Source organism: Phascolarctos cinereus, unplaced genomic scaffold (genome assembly GCF_003287225.1).
Source record: "Phascolarctos cinereus isolate Bilbo 61053 unplaced genomic scaffold, phaCin_HiC Scaffold_3;HRSCAF=262, whole genome shotgun sequence".
NCBI lineage: Eukaryota > Metazoa > Chordata > Mammalia > Diprotodontia > Phascolarctidae > Phascolarctos > Phascolarctos cinereus.
The window spans coordinates 162422485-162439578 of NW_027555736.1; the positions used below are offsets into that span (position 1 = coordinate 162422485).

At 38.9% G+C, this 17094-nt stretch overlaps 1 protein-coding gene and 1 long non-coding RNA gene across 2 annotated transcripts in view; one reads left to right on the top strand and one right to left on the bottom strand.

Moving 5' to 3' along the window:
* The window catches only part of GLDN (gliomedin), an 86208-nt gene that overhangs the window by 25115 nt on the left and 43999 nt on the right, over positions 1-17094 (bottom strand). The window contains exon 5 of the mRNA XM_020986002.2: positions 3521-3676. Coding sequence (XP_020841661.1) covers positions 3521-3676 — 156 coding nt within the window. The remainder of the gene's footprint in view (positions 1-3520; positions 3677-17094) is intronic.
* The window catches only part of LOC110204498 (uncharacterized), a 37992-nt gene that overhangs the window by 14157 nt on the left and 6741 nt on the right, over positions 1-17094 (top strand). The gene's annotated exons all lie outside the window — the stretch shown is intronic.

Sequence of the window (17094 nt, forward strand, 5' to 3'; positions counted from 1 at the left end):
GATTCCTGCCTCAGCACTGGCGAACAGATCCCTGCAATCCCTCTCTGATCAGCCACTGGATTCCCCTTCAGTCTGTGGACCGGAAGCTCAGGAAGCAGCTGCACCCCCCCAGCCCTACGCTCTTGGGGAACGGAGCTGAAACCCCGCCTTCCTTTCTCAGCACTGACAGAAACAGACTTTTCCCACTGACCTTCTAAGTTGTCTTTGGCATTGGTGGATTGAGGAGTCTGGAAACCTGCACAGCTGCCCGCGATTCAGTCCTCTGAGGCCTGCTCCAGGTTTGCGGCGGCCTGCGTGCTGCTCTCCCAGCCCAGCACGATACACCTTTCTGATCACTCATCCATGTTGTCTTGGGCTGGAAATTTGTTTCACTCTGTCTTTTTGTGGGTTCTGCTGCTTCAGAGTTTGTTTAGAGCTATTTTTTATGAATATTTGCAGGGGTTTGGAGGAGAGCTCAAGCAAGTCACTGCTTTCACTCTGCCATCTTGGCTCCGCCTCCCCCTCCTTCACTTTATAGGTGAGGAAACTGAGCCCCAGAAAGTTTAAATGACTTGCTCAGGGTTACACTGTTACTAAGTGTCTGAGGTGGGATCAGAACCCAGGTCTTCCTACTTCCATGTCCCATCTTCTCTGGAGATTCTGCCTCTTCCACCAGCTACTTTCCCTATACCTTTAAAAACTCTGGGCCATATCTTCATCATGATGAGAAACACTGATGTAGGACTTAAGTAAAGGATCAATTTTTTGAAATCTCTTTTTAAGGAGCAATGGTGTACAGTGGAAAAGAGGTCAGAAGGACTGGATTTGTATCTTGGCTCTTTCACTGACTAGCTGGGTAAACTTGGACTTAATTCTTCCATCCCTCAGTTTTCTCATCTGTAAAATGGGTATAATAATGGCATCCACCTCCCAGGGTTGTTGTGAAGATCACATAGATCATATTTGTAAAGTGCTTAGCACAGTGTCTGGTACATAATAGCTGTTACATAAATGCTTATTTCCTTCTTTCCTTCCTTCCCTGCCTCCTGCCCAAGGTCACGTGGCTAGCAAATGGCAAAGCCAGGACTCATAAGATCATATATAGAGCTATAAAAGAATATGAAGTCCAACTTGTCCAATACCTTTTTTTATATACAAGGAAACAGAAGCCACCAAAGGTTAAGTGATTTTCCTAAGACCACCCAGGTAGTAAGTTGTAAGTTGGGATTTGAATACAGGTCCTCTAACTTCAAACCCACTCCTCTACCACTGTACCACACCGCCTCTCCAAAATTCCATATTTGTGTATTGCTTCATCCTTTTCAAAGGGATACTTTATCCTCCTAAACCTTACTTTTTTTCGGGGGGGCAATTGGGGTTAAGTGATTTGCCCAGGGTCACACAGCTAGTAGGTGTCAAATGTGAGGCCGCATTTGAACTCAGGTCCTCCTGACTTTAGGGCTGGTGCTGCCACTGTGCCACCTAGCTGCCCCATAAACCTTACTTTTTAAGGTATTTTAGATAGCAATCTTTCTAAAATGGGTTACATACTTCCCTGCCTTCCAAAATAGAGTATATTGCACATAATGTAACCTTCCCATGATGACTCAAGGCTACCATTATTAGCATCAAGTATTGTGCCGTGCCATAATTCGAGTTACTTGAGACATTGTGGGGCTTTACACTCCTATACAAGATGGCCTAGGCTGCTATGCTTTTTTATAAAAATGTTTCCTTCTTGTGGAAGATGGAGTAGAGAAAGAGGCCATGATGGGAGTAAGGGAATAAAGAAAGCATGAGAAATTAGATAATGACACATTTCTCCTAATTCCCCATTTTTCCTTAGATTGGATCTATAAAAACAACTCTAAACTCTCTTCTATGATGCAAGTCAAAAAAAAAAAAGAAATGTTTCCTTCTTCACTATCAACTATCATTTTTTCTCTTCCTCTAGCTGTGTCTAGTATCCCATCTCTTCTAATCTGTTCTTCTGAACTAGGCAGGAAATTCAGATAACCGGTTTTTTTCTCATCTGCAAAACGGGGATAATACCTAATCGAACTTTTCTTTTGTTCAGTTGTTTCAGTCATGTCCAACTTTTCATGATCCCATTTGGGGTTTTCTTGGCAAAGATATTGGAGTAGTTTGCATTTCCTTCTCCAGCTCATTTTACAGATGAGGAAACTGAGGCAAACAGGGTGAAGGGACTTGCCCAGGGTCACACAGCTAGTAAGTGTCTGAGGCCAGAAGATGAGTCTTCCTTAGTCCAGGAAGCCCTTTTGGCTTCTTTCAAATCTCAAATAAAATCCCACCTTCCTTCCCTCCAAGATTTCCTCCAATTTAACCTGTCTCTATCCTGTTTGTCCATAGCTGTTTACATATTGAATTCTCTGTTAGATTATGAGCTCCTTGAGAGCAAAGTCTGTTTTTAACCTTTCTTTGTATACCCTGTACTTAGCCTAGTGCCTGGCACATAGCAGGCCCTTAAAAAATGCTTGTTGACTTGACTTGTTAATGAAATCACATAATCTTATGTTTAGGGCAGATATTCCTGCTCTGCCTGCATTTGTAGTTATTGTGGTATTGTAAAGAAAAAAAAATAGCACCAGACTTGGATTTAGGAGACCTGGATTCAAATTCTGACCTTATCCCTTAATAGTTGTGTGACCTTGGACAATTCACTTTATTTCTCTGGGTCTCAGTTTCTTCATCTGTAAAATGGCAATAATGCACTTCTACTACCTACTTCACAGGTTGGTTAGGAGGATATTTATTATAATTATAAAGCTCTAGCTTTCAAATATAGGCGATAGGAACTGGACCTGTGATTTTATTGGTACAGGGAACTGCGGGAAGAGGAAGTTCCCTCTATCAATACAGGCTGGAACCTTCCCCACCATTTATATTCTAAGAGGGTTTCCTAGAACTCTGAGAGGTTCCAGGGTCACACGGCCAGTATGTATCAGCCTTAAAACCAAAGTTTTCTCAACTCTCTATACCGTGCTGTTTTGCTCCCCAAACTCTCATGCCAGTAAAACTTTCTGTACTGAATGGGCATAGAGAAGCCAAAATACTAACACATAGACTGAACAAAAAAAAAATTTGTCATTAATCCTTCATTTCGAAGAAGGCCAGTAACATCATGGATAATGTCTTGCTTGTGAATTGAATTTAAGTGAGACAGAGCTGAACAAAGTCTCTCTTTCAGAGACATCAAAGTCCAGGGGTTAGACAAAAGTCTGGGTAGCTGGCAATGGCCTGACATGTGGTGGATGGTCTTGGCATCCAGTTAGGAAAACAAAACAAAACAAAAACTCATGCATTCTTTTCTCTAAAAAAACCCCCACTGTCTACAATAGCTACAGGTCATCAGGCCAAGTGCTGGTCATCGAACGGTTGACTAGTGATCACTGCAGCAAGCTTGCAGACCTTACCTTCTCTGCACAGTGTGGAGCCGGCTCTTTATTTATTATGCCACGGCTGCCTCTTATCTGCATAGAAATAATCATAATTGCACGAGCCAAAGTGGTTGTACCCTTACCTGTAGGAAGCACATCATTGGATGGGTCCCCTTTGTCTCCTTTCTCTCCTCTTTCACCTTTCTCTCCTGGAGGACCATCATTTCCAGGCAAGCCTAATTCACCAGGGTCTCCCTTTTCTCCTTTCTCCCCTTGATGTCCCATGGCCCCAGGCAGTCCTAAGAATAAATGATACATTAGCCATATAGTGCAAAGGATCACCAAAAAGTTCCTGCTCACCCTAAAGAAAAACCAAACCTTTGTTTGGGGAAACTTCCTCCTCTAACAAATTATAATGATCTGTAGCAGTGCCAAATATTAGAGAGATAATAGAATATCAAGGCTAGCAAAGCTTTTACATGAAAGATTTTGATTTCTATTATTCTAATTGGCTCAGTTTCCCCAGAACATTTTGATTTAACCTACATGACAGAAGTAGACAAAAAAAAATCACAATCCATTTCAACAGGAACTACACTGTCACATGCAGGTAATAAATGACATTGAATTTGCAACCAAGATAGATAGATCTCCTTTGAGGAAACTTTTGATGTTTTTTTTTAAACTGAAAAAGAAGCTTAAGTATCTCATGAGGAAGCCTTAGAAAATAAGACAGGCTAGAATAAAAAATAAGTTGGAAAAGTCAAATAGATGTGACATTTAGGCAATCTGGGAGGAAAGAGGAAGGGATGAGAAATGATCTCATAGTGGGTTAGATTTTTGGCAACAGGAAAAAGGAAGAGTTAGGCAAGGGTAACGCAGTAACTACAAGGTTAAATACAATAGGGCTTGCGATACTATACTGTACTCTAAACAAGCTAAGTAGCTAGGTGGCACAGTGGATAGAGTGCAGGGCCTGGATCAGGAAGCTTCTTGTTGTTAAATCGTTCTTTGTCATGTTTGACTCGTTGTGACCTCCATCTGGGGTTTTCTTGGCAAAGATACTGGAGCAGTTTGCCATTTCTTTCTCCAGTTCATTTTATAGATAAGGAAACTGAGGCAAACAGGGGTAAGGGACTTGCCCAGGGTTGTTGTGAGGATCAAATGAGATAATAATTGTAAAGGGCTTAGCATAGTTCCACAATACAAATGTTAGCTATATTTTTTGGTGGAATATCACCATTCTGCAGGAAATGACAAGCAATAAAGACAGAGAAGCATGGAAAAATTTATATGAACTGAGGCAGGGTGAAGTAAGTAGTCAGTAAAACAATCAACACAATAACTCCCACAATATTCACAGAAAGAATAACAGCCATAAAACATTTGAAATCAAATGTTGCAAAATTCTAAAGACTAAGATTGGCCCCAGAGAAGAGATATGAGTGAGACCTTTGCCCACTTCTCTGCAGAAATCCTAGTTCACGGAACACTGCACATAAATTTTTTTGTGTGTTCATTGGTTTTGCTGATTTTTTTCCTTCTCGCTTTTTTAAAAAGTTACTTGTTTTAAGGATGGCTCTCTGGAGGGAGGAATAGAAAGGAAAATGTAGGCCATTTAAAAATAAATGGATTCATAAAAAAAATCTATTGAAAAAAAAAAGCTTAGAAGGGAGCATCGATAGGAACCAGCAAATCCTGGCCTCCCTGCTTTCTTGGGCCCTGTCAAAAGTGGTCCTCAAAATCATGGGGACTAACTCATTTTACTTATTCATTTTTATCTTTCTTGGTTCTAAGACAATCAAAGGGTATGTTTTCATATTTTCTTATTAATTATTAAAATTACATCTCTCATTAATCAATCAATCAATCATCTTTCAGCCCCCAGCCCAGTCTGTTAAATATTATTTAATTAATTAGAGAATTTTTTTTCCTCCTAAGTTTTTGCTCCTCTGTCTCTGTCCCTGTCTCTCTCTCTCTGTCTCTCTCTCTCTCTGTCTTTGTCCCTGTCTGCCTGTCTCTCTCTCTCTATATATATATGTAGATATTTATACAAATACATATCTATAGTCATCTATCTATAGATCAAAACCCCTAATCTACTAGGCTTAAATAAGCATCCAGGTTACTGACTATAGTATACTATTTATTAATAAAGTAACCAATAATAAAACAAAAACCTATTATTTACAATAAATATGTCAGCTGTGAGAAAGATCATAGCCCAGCTCTCCTTTTAGCCATCATTACAACTAATGACTTCTAAATTCTGGAAACACAGCTCCGCCACTCCTCTTAGGTTACCAGCCTCTTTTTTTTTTTTTTACAAGTTTTCTACATGCTTCTTTGCCAGATAAGGATAAACTCAGTTATCTCAAGAAATAAGTTTTTAGTCTTTTTTTCTCTGACTTTCTTTGTGCTTTAGGAAGATCAATTTGACAGCTGAGTGGAGGAGGGACTGGAGTGGAGAAAGACTTGAGATGGGAAACCAATCAGTAGTCTGTTGCAATGCCTTAGGTCTAAGGTGACGAGGGCCCACACCAGGGTGGTGGCAGTTTTGGAAAAGAGAAGGGGATATGTGAGAGAACTATCAGGAAGCAAAATTGATAGGACTTGGCAACAGATTGGATGTAGGGGGTGAAGAAGAATGATGTGTTGAAGATGACAAACAAATTGTGAGTCAGGGTAACTAAGAGGATGGTGGTGTCCTTGACAGTAACAGGGAAGTTTGAAAGTGCAGACGATGTTATTGGGAAAGATTATGAGTCCAGTTTTGTACACAATGAATTTAAGATGTCTATGTGACATCTAGTTTCAGGTGTCTAGGCAAATGGAGATATGAGTCGGGAAGTTAGGAGAACAGTTAGGATTGGATGGGTAGACCCAAGAATCATCAGCATAGAGATGATAAAACCATGGGGGCTGATGAGATCACCAAGTGACCCAGTATAAAAGAGGAAGAGAAGCACACAGAGCCCTGGGGGACACTCACTTTTCCTTGACAAAGATCCATGAACAGTTAGACAAGTAGACAGGACCAAGAAAATACAAAACAAGTCCAAGCAAGGTCCAGACATTCCAAAAGTGCTTAATTCAGGAAGTAAGGCTAGAAGAATGAGTGAAATAAGGCTCTCACCATAAAGAGGGATTAAGATGATAGTGATACCCAAGGCACAATATCCCCAGAAGAGAATGACTTCAAACTATCTACAAGCCTCAAAGAAAAATACAGGTTTGACACAAGTTTAATTAGAATTCCTGAAAGAAGTTGAGCAAGAACTTTTAAAAGAGTTTAAAAAATGATTTTGTAAATGAAGTGAGAATGCTAGAGGAAAGAAAGACTTGGAAAGAGAATGAACAGTTCAGTGCAAGGGGTATAAAACCTTACCCAAACAACAAAATTGGAATAGACCAAATAAAAGTTAATGACTCTGTAAGACAAGAAATATTAAAACAAATGAAAAAGACTAAAAAACAAGAAAATGTAAGGTGTCTAATATTTTAAAAAATCGACCTAGCAAACAGATCTGGAGAGATAATTTAAGAATCATTAGTTTACTTGAAAGCTATGACCAGAAAAGAGCCTGGATATTATACTTTTAAATCACAGTTTAAACATTGGCTGGCCAGGTAACCCTGGGCAAGTCACTTAACCTTTTTGAGCCTCAGTTTCCTCATGTATAAAATTAGGAGGTTTGACTTAATGATATCTAAGTCCCCTGCAAGTTCTAAAATTGACCAATTAGCCTATGAATACTGCCAGGAAGACTGTTACTTTGGGGAAATCTGGCAAATTGCATTCAAATAATTTATATTGTATTAGAATACAATTACAATTAATCCCTAAATCATATTTATTTTGGTCCTTCAGATGATTGTAATCTCTTAGGTAGCATAAATGTAACCTCTATATAACTTAGTAGGTGGTTGTTGTAGTGGAAAAAATCTATCACCTTTTATCCAACATAGTATTATTCTATGGGACCTTAGCTAAGCTAGTCTTTGGACAATGAGCCCAGAGTCTACTCAATTTGTGTTTGCCTTGAAACCCTTACAACTTAGTAAGGGGTTACTATTGTCTCCTGGCACCAGTGTTATAAAGGAGTCATACTAAAATAATATAGAAATGCTAGATACAATTTTAGTATGATCCCTAGTAATCTAGTGCCTGAAGCAGGATTTGAATTTAGGTCTTCCTGACTCTAGGCCTAATTTCTATCCACTGTTCCACTTAGCTGCCCTGTATACAGTATAGTCGGATAATCAGTAATGGACTCATGAGATGTTAGAGCTGGGAAGGACCTTAGAGATCACCAAGTTCAACAAACCCAGTGGCTTACTTGCTTGGCAAAGGCCCTTATGTCTGTATGTGTAAGGAGGAAGGGTAACTCTGCATGAGATAGCATTCTTTTATCTACATTTTAAATATAAATTTAGGCATATTATCTACCGGGGACAAAAGATGAAAACTGTTGCCATAGAATCCAAGCACACTGACCCAAGAATGTCACTAATACCATCGGAAGATTTTATAAGACCTAGATGTGACAGAGCTTGGGAAAATTATATGGTTGTTACTTTATTATATTATCTTCAAGATATTTATTGGCTTCACAAAGACCTTTTCCTCCTTAATTCCTGATTTCTGATTACATTCTTTCATTCTTTTGTCTTTTCCTTTTTAAGAAGTTTGTATATGTAACTGCGAAACTTTCATGCTTGAATTCAGCCATTAAAAGTTAACCATTTTTTTAATCCAAAAATTTTTGAATAGCCAAGAAGCCAAGCTGTCTAGGATTAAAGAACATTTTTTATTGATGTGTTTCAATATATATCATTACAAGTAGGAAGACTTGAATGAACTGATACAGAGTGAAGGAGGAAAAAACCCTGAGAAGATTAAAAAAACCCACACAACAACAACTGTGAGCATACTGAGCAACACTGAGGAGTGCAAATGATGAAAAGCATCTCCTTTTGGTAGAGAGGTGGGGGACTGTGGGTGTGGAATGTTAAGTACACTGTCAGATGTGGTCACTGTCTCGGTTGGTTTTACTGAATTTTTTTTTCTTTGTTACAAGTGGTCAGAGAATGGGTTGGAGGTATACCCTGAATGATTATTATATTAAAATAAAAAACAATATGGCTTTTTTAAATGTATGTGTGTGACATGTCAGGGACCATCATTTTAGAGGTTTTATAAGAGTGAAAGGATTTTGCCACCTTGTAATTCTGCTTATGGTCTCTTAATCTTTTTTCTGAAACGGTCTAAGGTAGAAGAAGGGAACACTCATCATTATCACATGATTATATATAGTGCATAGTATAATTATATATTGTATAATAATTATGTAAGAACCACCATGTATGTATTGATTTAAGATTTGCAAAGTCCTTTAAATATATCTTCTCATTTGGTTCTCACAACCCTCTAAGGTAAGTGCTTATTATTATTATCCTTATTTTATGGATGAGGAAATTGCTGCTTAAAGAGTGGTAACATAAAATCATTTTAAAAAGCATGGTTAAGTATTTTGTCTATTTCTATTTTTGTATGGAATTCAATTATTAGATGACGGAATGTAGAAAAAAATCTTTCCTTTAGCAAGCCTTACCAAAATATCCTCTCTTGTTTCTTGGGAAAATTTTATTTGTTGCAGAGCTAGAAGAATGGGGTGTTAGAAATACAACAAAGTCTAGTCTTCATTTCCCAGTAAAATTTCCTATTGTGGCTCAATCATTTTGCCTCCACATTACTTAGAGAAAGTGAGGTCGGCAAGTTTGATACAATGGTCACTAATGAATGCCCTGCATTGTCTGGCCCTATGACTTGTAGCTACTGTAGTGAACATGTTTTTCAGGGAAAAGAAAGCCACGAGTTTTGTTTGCCTGGTGCAAGTGCTAGAACTTTGGTTTTTCTTTCTTGTCTGCCCACTCTGTGCAGTTCTATTAGCATGAATGTTGGGGAGAGAAAGGCAGTGGAGAAAAAACTGATTTTAGAGTTAGGAAGACCTTGGTTCCAGTCCTGCCGTAGACACATACTGGCTGTGTGACCCTGGGCATTTCACTTAATACCTTAGTGCCTCACACAGGAGTTGCCTGTGATCTGCATTCATGGAAGATGTTTCCACCTAGATTGTTATTTTTTAAAAATTACTTGGGATAGCCCTATAATTCTCTGGGCTTGGGGACAATTCCATTTCCTTACTCTAGAAGTGGGGAAATACTTAATTTTTCTGAAATTGTCTAAGGTGAAGCTCTCCTCTCCTTTAAAGTGATAGCTATCAGGTCTTGTGTGATCCTGATTATAGATCCTTGGTACCTGCACTCTTTATTTCTGGCTGATTTCCCTTGTTCACTAGTGGCTGAATTACTAAATCTGCCTCCAAGCTGAGCTTTCTGTTCCCCATATCTCCTCCTTTTAGTCCATTCTTTAATCTGTTCTTATCATATGAGGACAGAATATAGAGCCAGAGGCTTCTTCATTGGTTAAGACAGAACCTTGCTCAGTCGTTTTTTAGTTGTGTTTGACTCTTCCTGACCCCATTTGGGGTTTTCTTGTCAAAGAGTGGTTTACCATTTTTTTTCTCTAGCTCATTTTATAGATGAGGAAACTGAGGCAACCAGGGTTAAGTGACTTGCTTAGGGTCACATAGTAAGTGTCTAAGGCCAGAGTTGAACTCAGGAAAGATAAGTCTTCCTGACTCCAAGCCCACCACGCTATCCATTGAGCCAACTAGCTGTCCCAAGACTGAACCTAACATTGAAATATGTATAAGTAAGCTGTCAATCAAATGATTAAATGAGATAATGTAAACTTCAAAACATTAAATCAATATCAATTACTATTCTTGTCCAGAACACCCCTGTAGGTCAATCTCAAATAAGCAGAGGTTAGAGGAGAGGATGGTGCTCTACGATTTTAGAGGGAATAAAGGTACCTAGGAAAATGTTAAATAATTAAGATCATAACGTAGAGCTAAAAGGAGCTTTGGAAGCAATTGAGTCCAACAACCTTATCTTACAAATAAGGAAACTGAGCCCCAGAGAAGTTAGTTATTTAATTGTACAGGCTGAAGCCAGGCTAACTGACCTCTGACATCTCATTTCACTTGGAGAGTCTGTGATTCTATAACCTTGGGCAAATGACTTCACTCTCAGGGCTTCAATTTCTTTATTTGTGAAATCAAAGGGGTGGACTATATATTCTCTAAGGGCGATTCTAGCTCTAAACCTATAATCCTATAAATGAAAACCCTATGAAGGCTTCCTGTTATCTACTGCACTCACTATGTATGTCTAGCTTTCAAGATTCTTCAGAATCTGGTCTTCCCCTGCCTATCTACCTAATTTATATGCTTTAACAATTTCTGAAAGCATTCTTGAACTTTCACAACCTTCAGGATTTAGTACCCTTCCAATTCTGCTTGGCCAGAGAGATGGAGCTCTGACTTCAACAGTTTTATTTTCTGTGGGCAATCAACTGAACTATATTAGCACCAAGGGATGTGACCTCAACCTCCCCCTTCTCTTCCCTCCCCAAACTTTGGCATATCCTTTCACCTTGTGTTAGCTGTAAATTTAAGAAAAAAAAAGTTCTTGGGCAGCAACCTAGTTAAGAATGGGAAGTTGCTTCTAATATCTGTAACACTATGCCTTCAGCTTTCTACTTCACTGCCCCCTGTTGGTCACAATAAGGTTTGATGATTTGCATTAGGTCAATTTAACCTCTTGCTCTATATATCAATATACTAAGATCATGTCTCACAACATGGGACTGCTCTGTCATTCTAGTGCCCTCATTTATATGACGGAGGACAGATCAGTAATGAGTTGTAATGGAGAAGTTGCTAGATTTAGAGGTAGGGAATTTGGGTTCAAATTAAAATTGTCTAGAAGGTCATCACCCCCAACTAGGCTCCCATTTCTGGAAGCAACCCTTGGATGGGGTGAAGCAGTTTCAGGTCCTAGAGATTAGAGGTGCCTGTCACTTCAGAATCTGCCTCCAGAAATTAGCACCTACAAAAAGAGAAGCTCTGTAATGACACAGATGTACCTACTATTGAGAATTAGACTGGGCAACAGAGCTGCCAGTCCTGAGCATATTCGGGGACCTCCATATAGGCCATGGTGGTGATGTGGAGAAGACAGCTGCTGAAGTTAACAGGGGATAGAGCCGGGCTAAAACAGCAGACACAAGCCATGGTGGAAAGAGAGGAGGGGCCAGGTTCAACATAAGCTGAAGGCAGAAAGTTCTGGGCCACTTTGTCAGAAACCATTGGGACTCAAGCCATCCAGTGCTGTCAAGCAAGGGTCTCTCTGAATCAGAGAATCAGTCACACAAAAAGCTTTTGCTTTTGTAGTCTCTGGGCTACTCAGTTGGCCACACTCTCCAGGCAGAACTGGAGCTATTTTTTAATTTTTTAAATTTTTTTTTAGTGAGGCAATTGGGATTAAGTGACTTGCCCAGAGTCATACAGCTAGGAAGCATTTATTATGTGTCTGAGGCCGGATTTGAACTCAGGTCCTTCTGACTCCAGGGCCGGTGCTTTATCCACTGCACCACCTTGTTGCCTCCAGAACTGGAGTTATTAAAGGGATATTTCCTAATTGTAGGATCATGTATTTAGAGCTAGGAAGGACATTGGCTACTTTTGATAATTACTGCCTTGTAATATAGTTTAAAATCTGATACTGTTAAACCTCCTTCCTTTATGGTTTTTCTATTATTTCCTTTGATATTCTTGACTTTTTGTTATTCCAAATGAATTTTGTTATTATCATTTTCTAATTTAGTAAAATATTTTTTTCATAATTTAATTGGAATGGCATTGAATATATAAATTAATTTAGGTAAAATTGCCATTAGGTAAAATTGTTTTTTTTTATTATATTGACCCTACCTACCCATGAACAATGAATATTTCTCCACTTATTTAAATCTGATTTTATTTGTAGAACAAGTTTTTCATAATTTTGTTTATTTAGTTCTTGGGTTGTGGCCCAATCCCCTCATCTGTAAATAAGGAAACTGAGGCCCAACAATGTGAAGTGATTTGGCCAAGGTCAGTGCCAGAGATGAGATTTGGACCCAGTTCTATGGACTCCAAATGAATGGTCTTTATGTTGTACTATGCTGATCCTAAGTTATGATGAGCATAGTCCCTTGAGATTGGGAAATTATCTTCACTTCACAGGAAAATATGGTATGTCAGGGAGGAAGACCACATTTTCCAGCTTGACTTGGGATTCTGACAGAAGTTCCATGTCCTCAAGAATCTGAAAGTTTGGTCACAAGTGGCTTTTTCCTTTTCTTTTTGGACAGTTTGATTCGCTGGGATTCTTTTACTAGTAAGACAAAAATAGGAACTCAGCCTGGGTTAACACATTCATGGACATTTCAAAAGTTTCTAAAAACTTCCCTCCCTGAAGCTGGTGATTGACATAACTTTGGTCATTTTATTAATTAAAGAATGATTTTTCAACTTTGAGATAGTTTTGATGTTAGGACATATGATTATAAATGGTTTTTCCATTGATTAGCTGGGTGATCCTTGACAAGTAACTTCACCTATCTGGGCCTCCATTTCCTCATGTGGAAAATGAGGGGATTTGAATTAGATCAGAGATGTCAAACATTGGGCTGCATGCCCCTGTACCAGATTAAAATGTAATTAATAAGTGTATGACAAATAAATATAAATGTATTATTCAATAAACAATAAGAATTACTATTTTAATAATAGAAAATATTTTAAATAAATTTGATATTTGAAATGATAGCAATATAATTAATATAAAGAATCCATTTTAAATAAAATTATCTTCAATAAATAGTATTAAATAGCATAATAAATGAATAATAAAATATAATAAAACACAGATAACATTACTTTTAAAACTAAGTCAATATGTGGCCCATCGGGATCCTTATGTATAGTTTAGTGGCCCCTGTTTCTATTTTAGTTGAATATCATTGGACCAGATGATCTCTAAAATCCCTTCCAATTCCAATATTCTATGGTTCTTTGAAGTTCTGTCATCTTGCTATCTAGCTCCAAACATTTCCTTTTTTTCTGCAATGCCTCTCTCTTCTCTGAAATGGAAAGTTTCTACAGGTGAGAATTACTAATGACATAATTTCTTGACTGCTCAATGCTTTTCTATCCTTTTCATATCACCAGGAAACCAAAGGGTTGATGTCAGTCTAGAACTCTAGGAAGACTGTTCACCTCGTACATACTGGGGCCCACAGACATACCTATTATTTCATTTTTGGCTGGATTTACTAACCAATTCTTGTTGTAGTGCTCTCAAGGGCAAGGACACATCTTATATTTCTTTTGTTCCCCTTGTCTCAGCATTAGCACAGGGCTAGGCATAGAGTAGACACTGATCAAATTGATTGAATTCTGTGCAATAACATCTTGTCTGTCTAGGATGTAAATCTGATTTAAATTTCTAATGGTTTCTTTGGACAAGCCAAACGTTCTATAGAGGCGCCATCATCATTATTCTGTGATGATATTTTTTGATTATTATAATAAACATAAGTATTAGTTAATCCTGAATAATTTGTGGTTGTAATTTCTTGGACTGAACTGACCTGGGAACTCTGCCTTATTTCTGTACACCACATTTTCACAGAGGGCTCCCGCTAAGCAATGCAGGGAAGGACAGCCTGCCAATTGGTAATGAGATCCAATAATTCTGCCACAGGGTGTTATTATTTTTTTGCCTGTGGTTGTTTTTCTCTCATTTTCAGAGCTCATTTTCTGAGCAAGACATATCTACTACCCACCTGTGATCTGTGATTTCCTTTTTACTTAAAAAAAATAAAAGGCGAAAGGCTAGGTAGGATGCAAATGTTTGCTCATTAAACTCAAAATAAGAGTAATTAGTTTGTGTTCAAAGCCTTGTAGTTCACAGTGCCATTGCAATTTTAATTTTGGGGGGGAATTAAAACATATTTGTTTAAAATTTTTATTCTATTCAAGAGCTTATGAAATTGTCTAGAAAATCCTATACTGCCCTAGAAGTTTTTGGTCTCCCAAACTGTGTGATGTTAGAAGCCTCGTACTACAATCTCTCTCTCTCTCTCTCTCTCTCTCTCTCTCTCTCTCTCTCTCTCTCACACACACACACACACACACACACACAACACACACACACACAGAGAGAGAGAGAGAGAGAGAGAGAGAGAGAGAGAGAAAGACAGAGAGAGAGACAGAGAGACAGAGAGACACAGATAGAGACAGGGAGAAAGAGAGGAGAGGAGAGACAGAGAGATAGAAAGAGGGAGGGAGAGGGGGAGAGCATAAATGGAGAAGAGAGAGGGAGAAGAGGTAGAAAGGGGAGGGGAGAGGAGGGGAGAGAGTAAGACAGAGACAGAAAAAGAGAGAAGGGAGAGAGAGAGAGACAAAGGGAGGAAGAAGGGAGAAAGCGAGAGAAAGGGAGAGAAGAAGAAAGAGGAGGAGGAGGAAAATAGAGGGAAGGGAGGAGGAGGGAGGGGAGATCTGTAATTCTTGGAACTTGGGCAAATTCAGTTGGGGAGGAAGGAAGTAGGCAGGCTCTGGACAAGGTAATTCAACCATAAGTGCATTAGTGCTTAGAAGGGGAGTGGTTCATTCCTTTCTCCTTCTCCCTTAACCTCCACTGGCTATCTACTTCTGCAGTCTCATCCACTCCTGAGCCTTCCTTTTACCCCCACTCCCTATGGAGATAAAAGCAGGAGAAGATTGTGGACACTGGGGTAACAGGGGAATAATGTCTCTCTCTATGTCAGCACCCGGTCATTTGCCTTACCCAAGTTATGACTGACTATACAGCCAGGCAAAGGTTAATTAACTGTAACAATGACATATATCTCATAAATCACATACATACATATACATGTAATTTTTTTTCTATTAAAGAAAGAACTTATCATGAGCGGGACACAATAGACATATGCCACTTTATTATCTCTTCATGTCCCTCTGTTTTCACTCTCTCATGCATCTTTCAAAATCTGGTTAAAAACTCAGTTATGTGTCTCCTTTATCTTAAAAAACAAAAAACAAAAAACACCCCCACAAACTTAACCTTTTAACTGGCCCTGCTACATTTCAGATATCATTTTCTTTTTGCTGCCAAACTTCTCAATTGCATGGTCCACTTTGCCCCCACTTTCTAATCATCTATTCCCTGGGAAGTTCCTTGCAACATACTTCTGTGGCTTTTCTAAAATCACTTTTTAAATGGTCACTAATGAAGCCTTTGTTGACAAAGTCAGTAGTCTTCTCTTACTCTTCATCCCTTTTGACTATCTCTGTGATATTTGGCATTACTCATATCTCTCTCTGCCTTCTAAAAACCTCCCCCACCCACTTTCTCCTTTTTTCTGGGCTTTCCAGGTCTCTTTTTCTGACTCTTCTTCATTTTGCTTCCCTCCCAAGACTCTGTCCTCAACCCCCTGCTATTTCTCTTCTGGTAACTCATCCCCTCCCGTGGCTTTAATTATCACTTCTGAAGAAGGTGACTCACAAATCCCTATCTCTGTCCCTGACCTGTACTCTAGACCTGTACTTCCAGCTGTTTAGAGGATGCTCCCACTTGGATATACCAGTCCATATTCTCAAATTCGACATGTTCCAAACTGAACGCCTCATTATCTTTCTCTATGAATCAGCTCTCCATTTTTCATAGTGATCTCATACTTTCCTTATTTTCTCTTTTAGAAGTGTTATGGTCATCTTTGTCTCTTCTCCTTTATCCTCTGTTTACATCCATGTAGTCATCAAGGTCAGTAATTTCTTCCTTTGAAATGTTTCTAAGTTCCATTTTCACTGCCATCTCACGTCTGCATCATTGCTGACCTGTTAAGTTGGCTTTTATTTTTACATTATCTCTCCCCAAGATATTTTGTATACCAACAACTTACTTTTTCTTTTTTCTTTTCTTTCCTTCCTTCCCTTCCTTCTTTCTCTTTATTTTTCTTTCTATCTTTCTTTCTCTTTTCTGGTGGCAGGAGAAATGGGGCGGGAGAAAAGTTCCAAGCTTGTGAATCCACACAAGGAACTTCCCCATATTGAAATGTCTTCCTTCAATGACACAGATGGGCAACTACTCAGGGACTTGTAGTCTTCAAGAATTTCCCAGGTTACAGAGAAGTTAAGCCCCATTATTGCCAAGCTAATACATATCAGGGATAACACTTGAACCCAAGTCTTTCTGACTTGGAGATTAACCTTCTATCCACTTCTACCTCTTACTAATCTTCCTTAAAATATACTTTAATCTTATTTTAGGATCTTACATTTAAAGTTGAAAGGGACCTTAGGAGTAGTCTAGTGCAGCTCATTTATTTTACAAATAAAGAAAGTGAGGCCAAGAGAGATGAAGCAACTGACTGACCAAGGTCAGACAGGTAGTAAGTGGCAGATCCAGGGATTTGAACCCAGGTTCTCTGATACCAAATCCAGAGGTCAGCTTAAGAATCTAGTGTGAAAACAACAAACTGTAAACAACCCTTATGTCTAGTCATCGGAAAATAGATAAGTAAATGATAGTGTATTAATGCAGACGCAGTATGGCACAGAGGAGAGGGAGCTGGCCTCCGACTTAGGAAGACCAGGGTCCAGCTGCTGGCTCTGGTCCAGATTGGCCGTGTGACCCAGCATGTCAATCTACTCATGGCCTCCAGGGAAGCCTCTATATAAAATGAAGAGAATGTGCT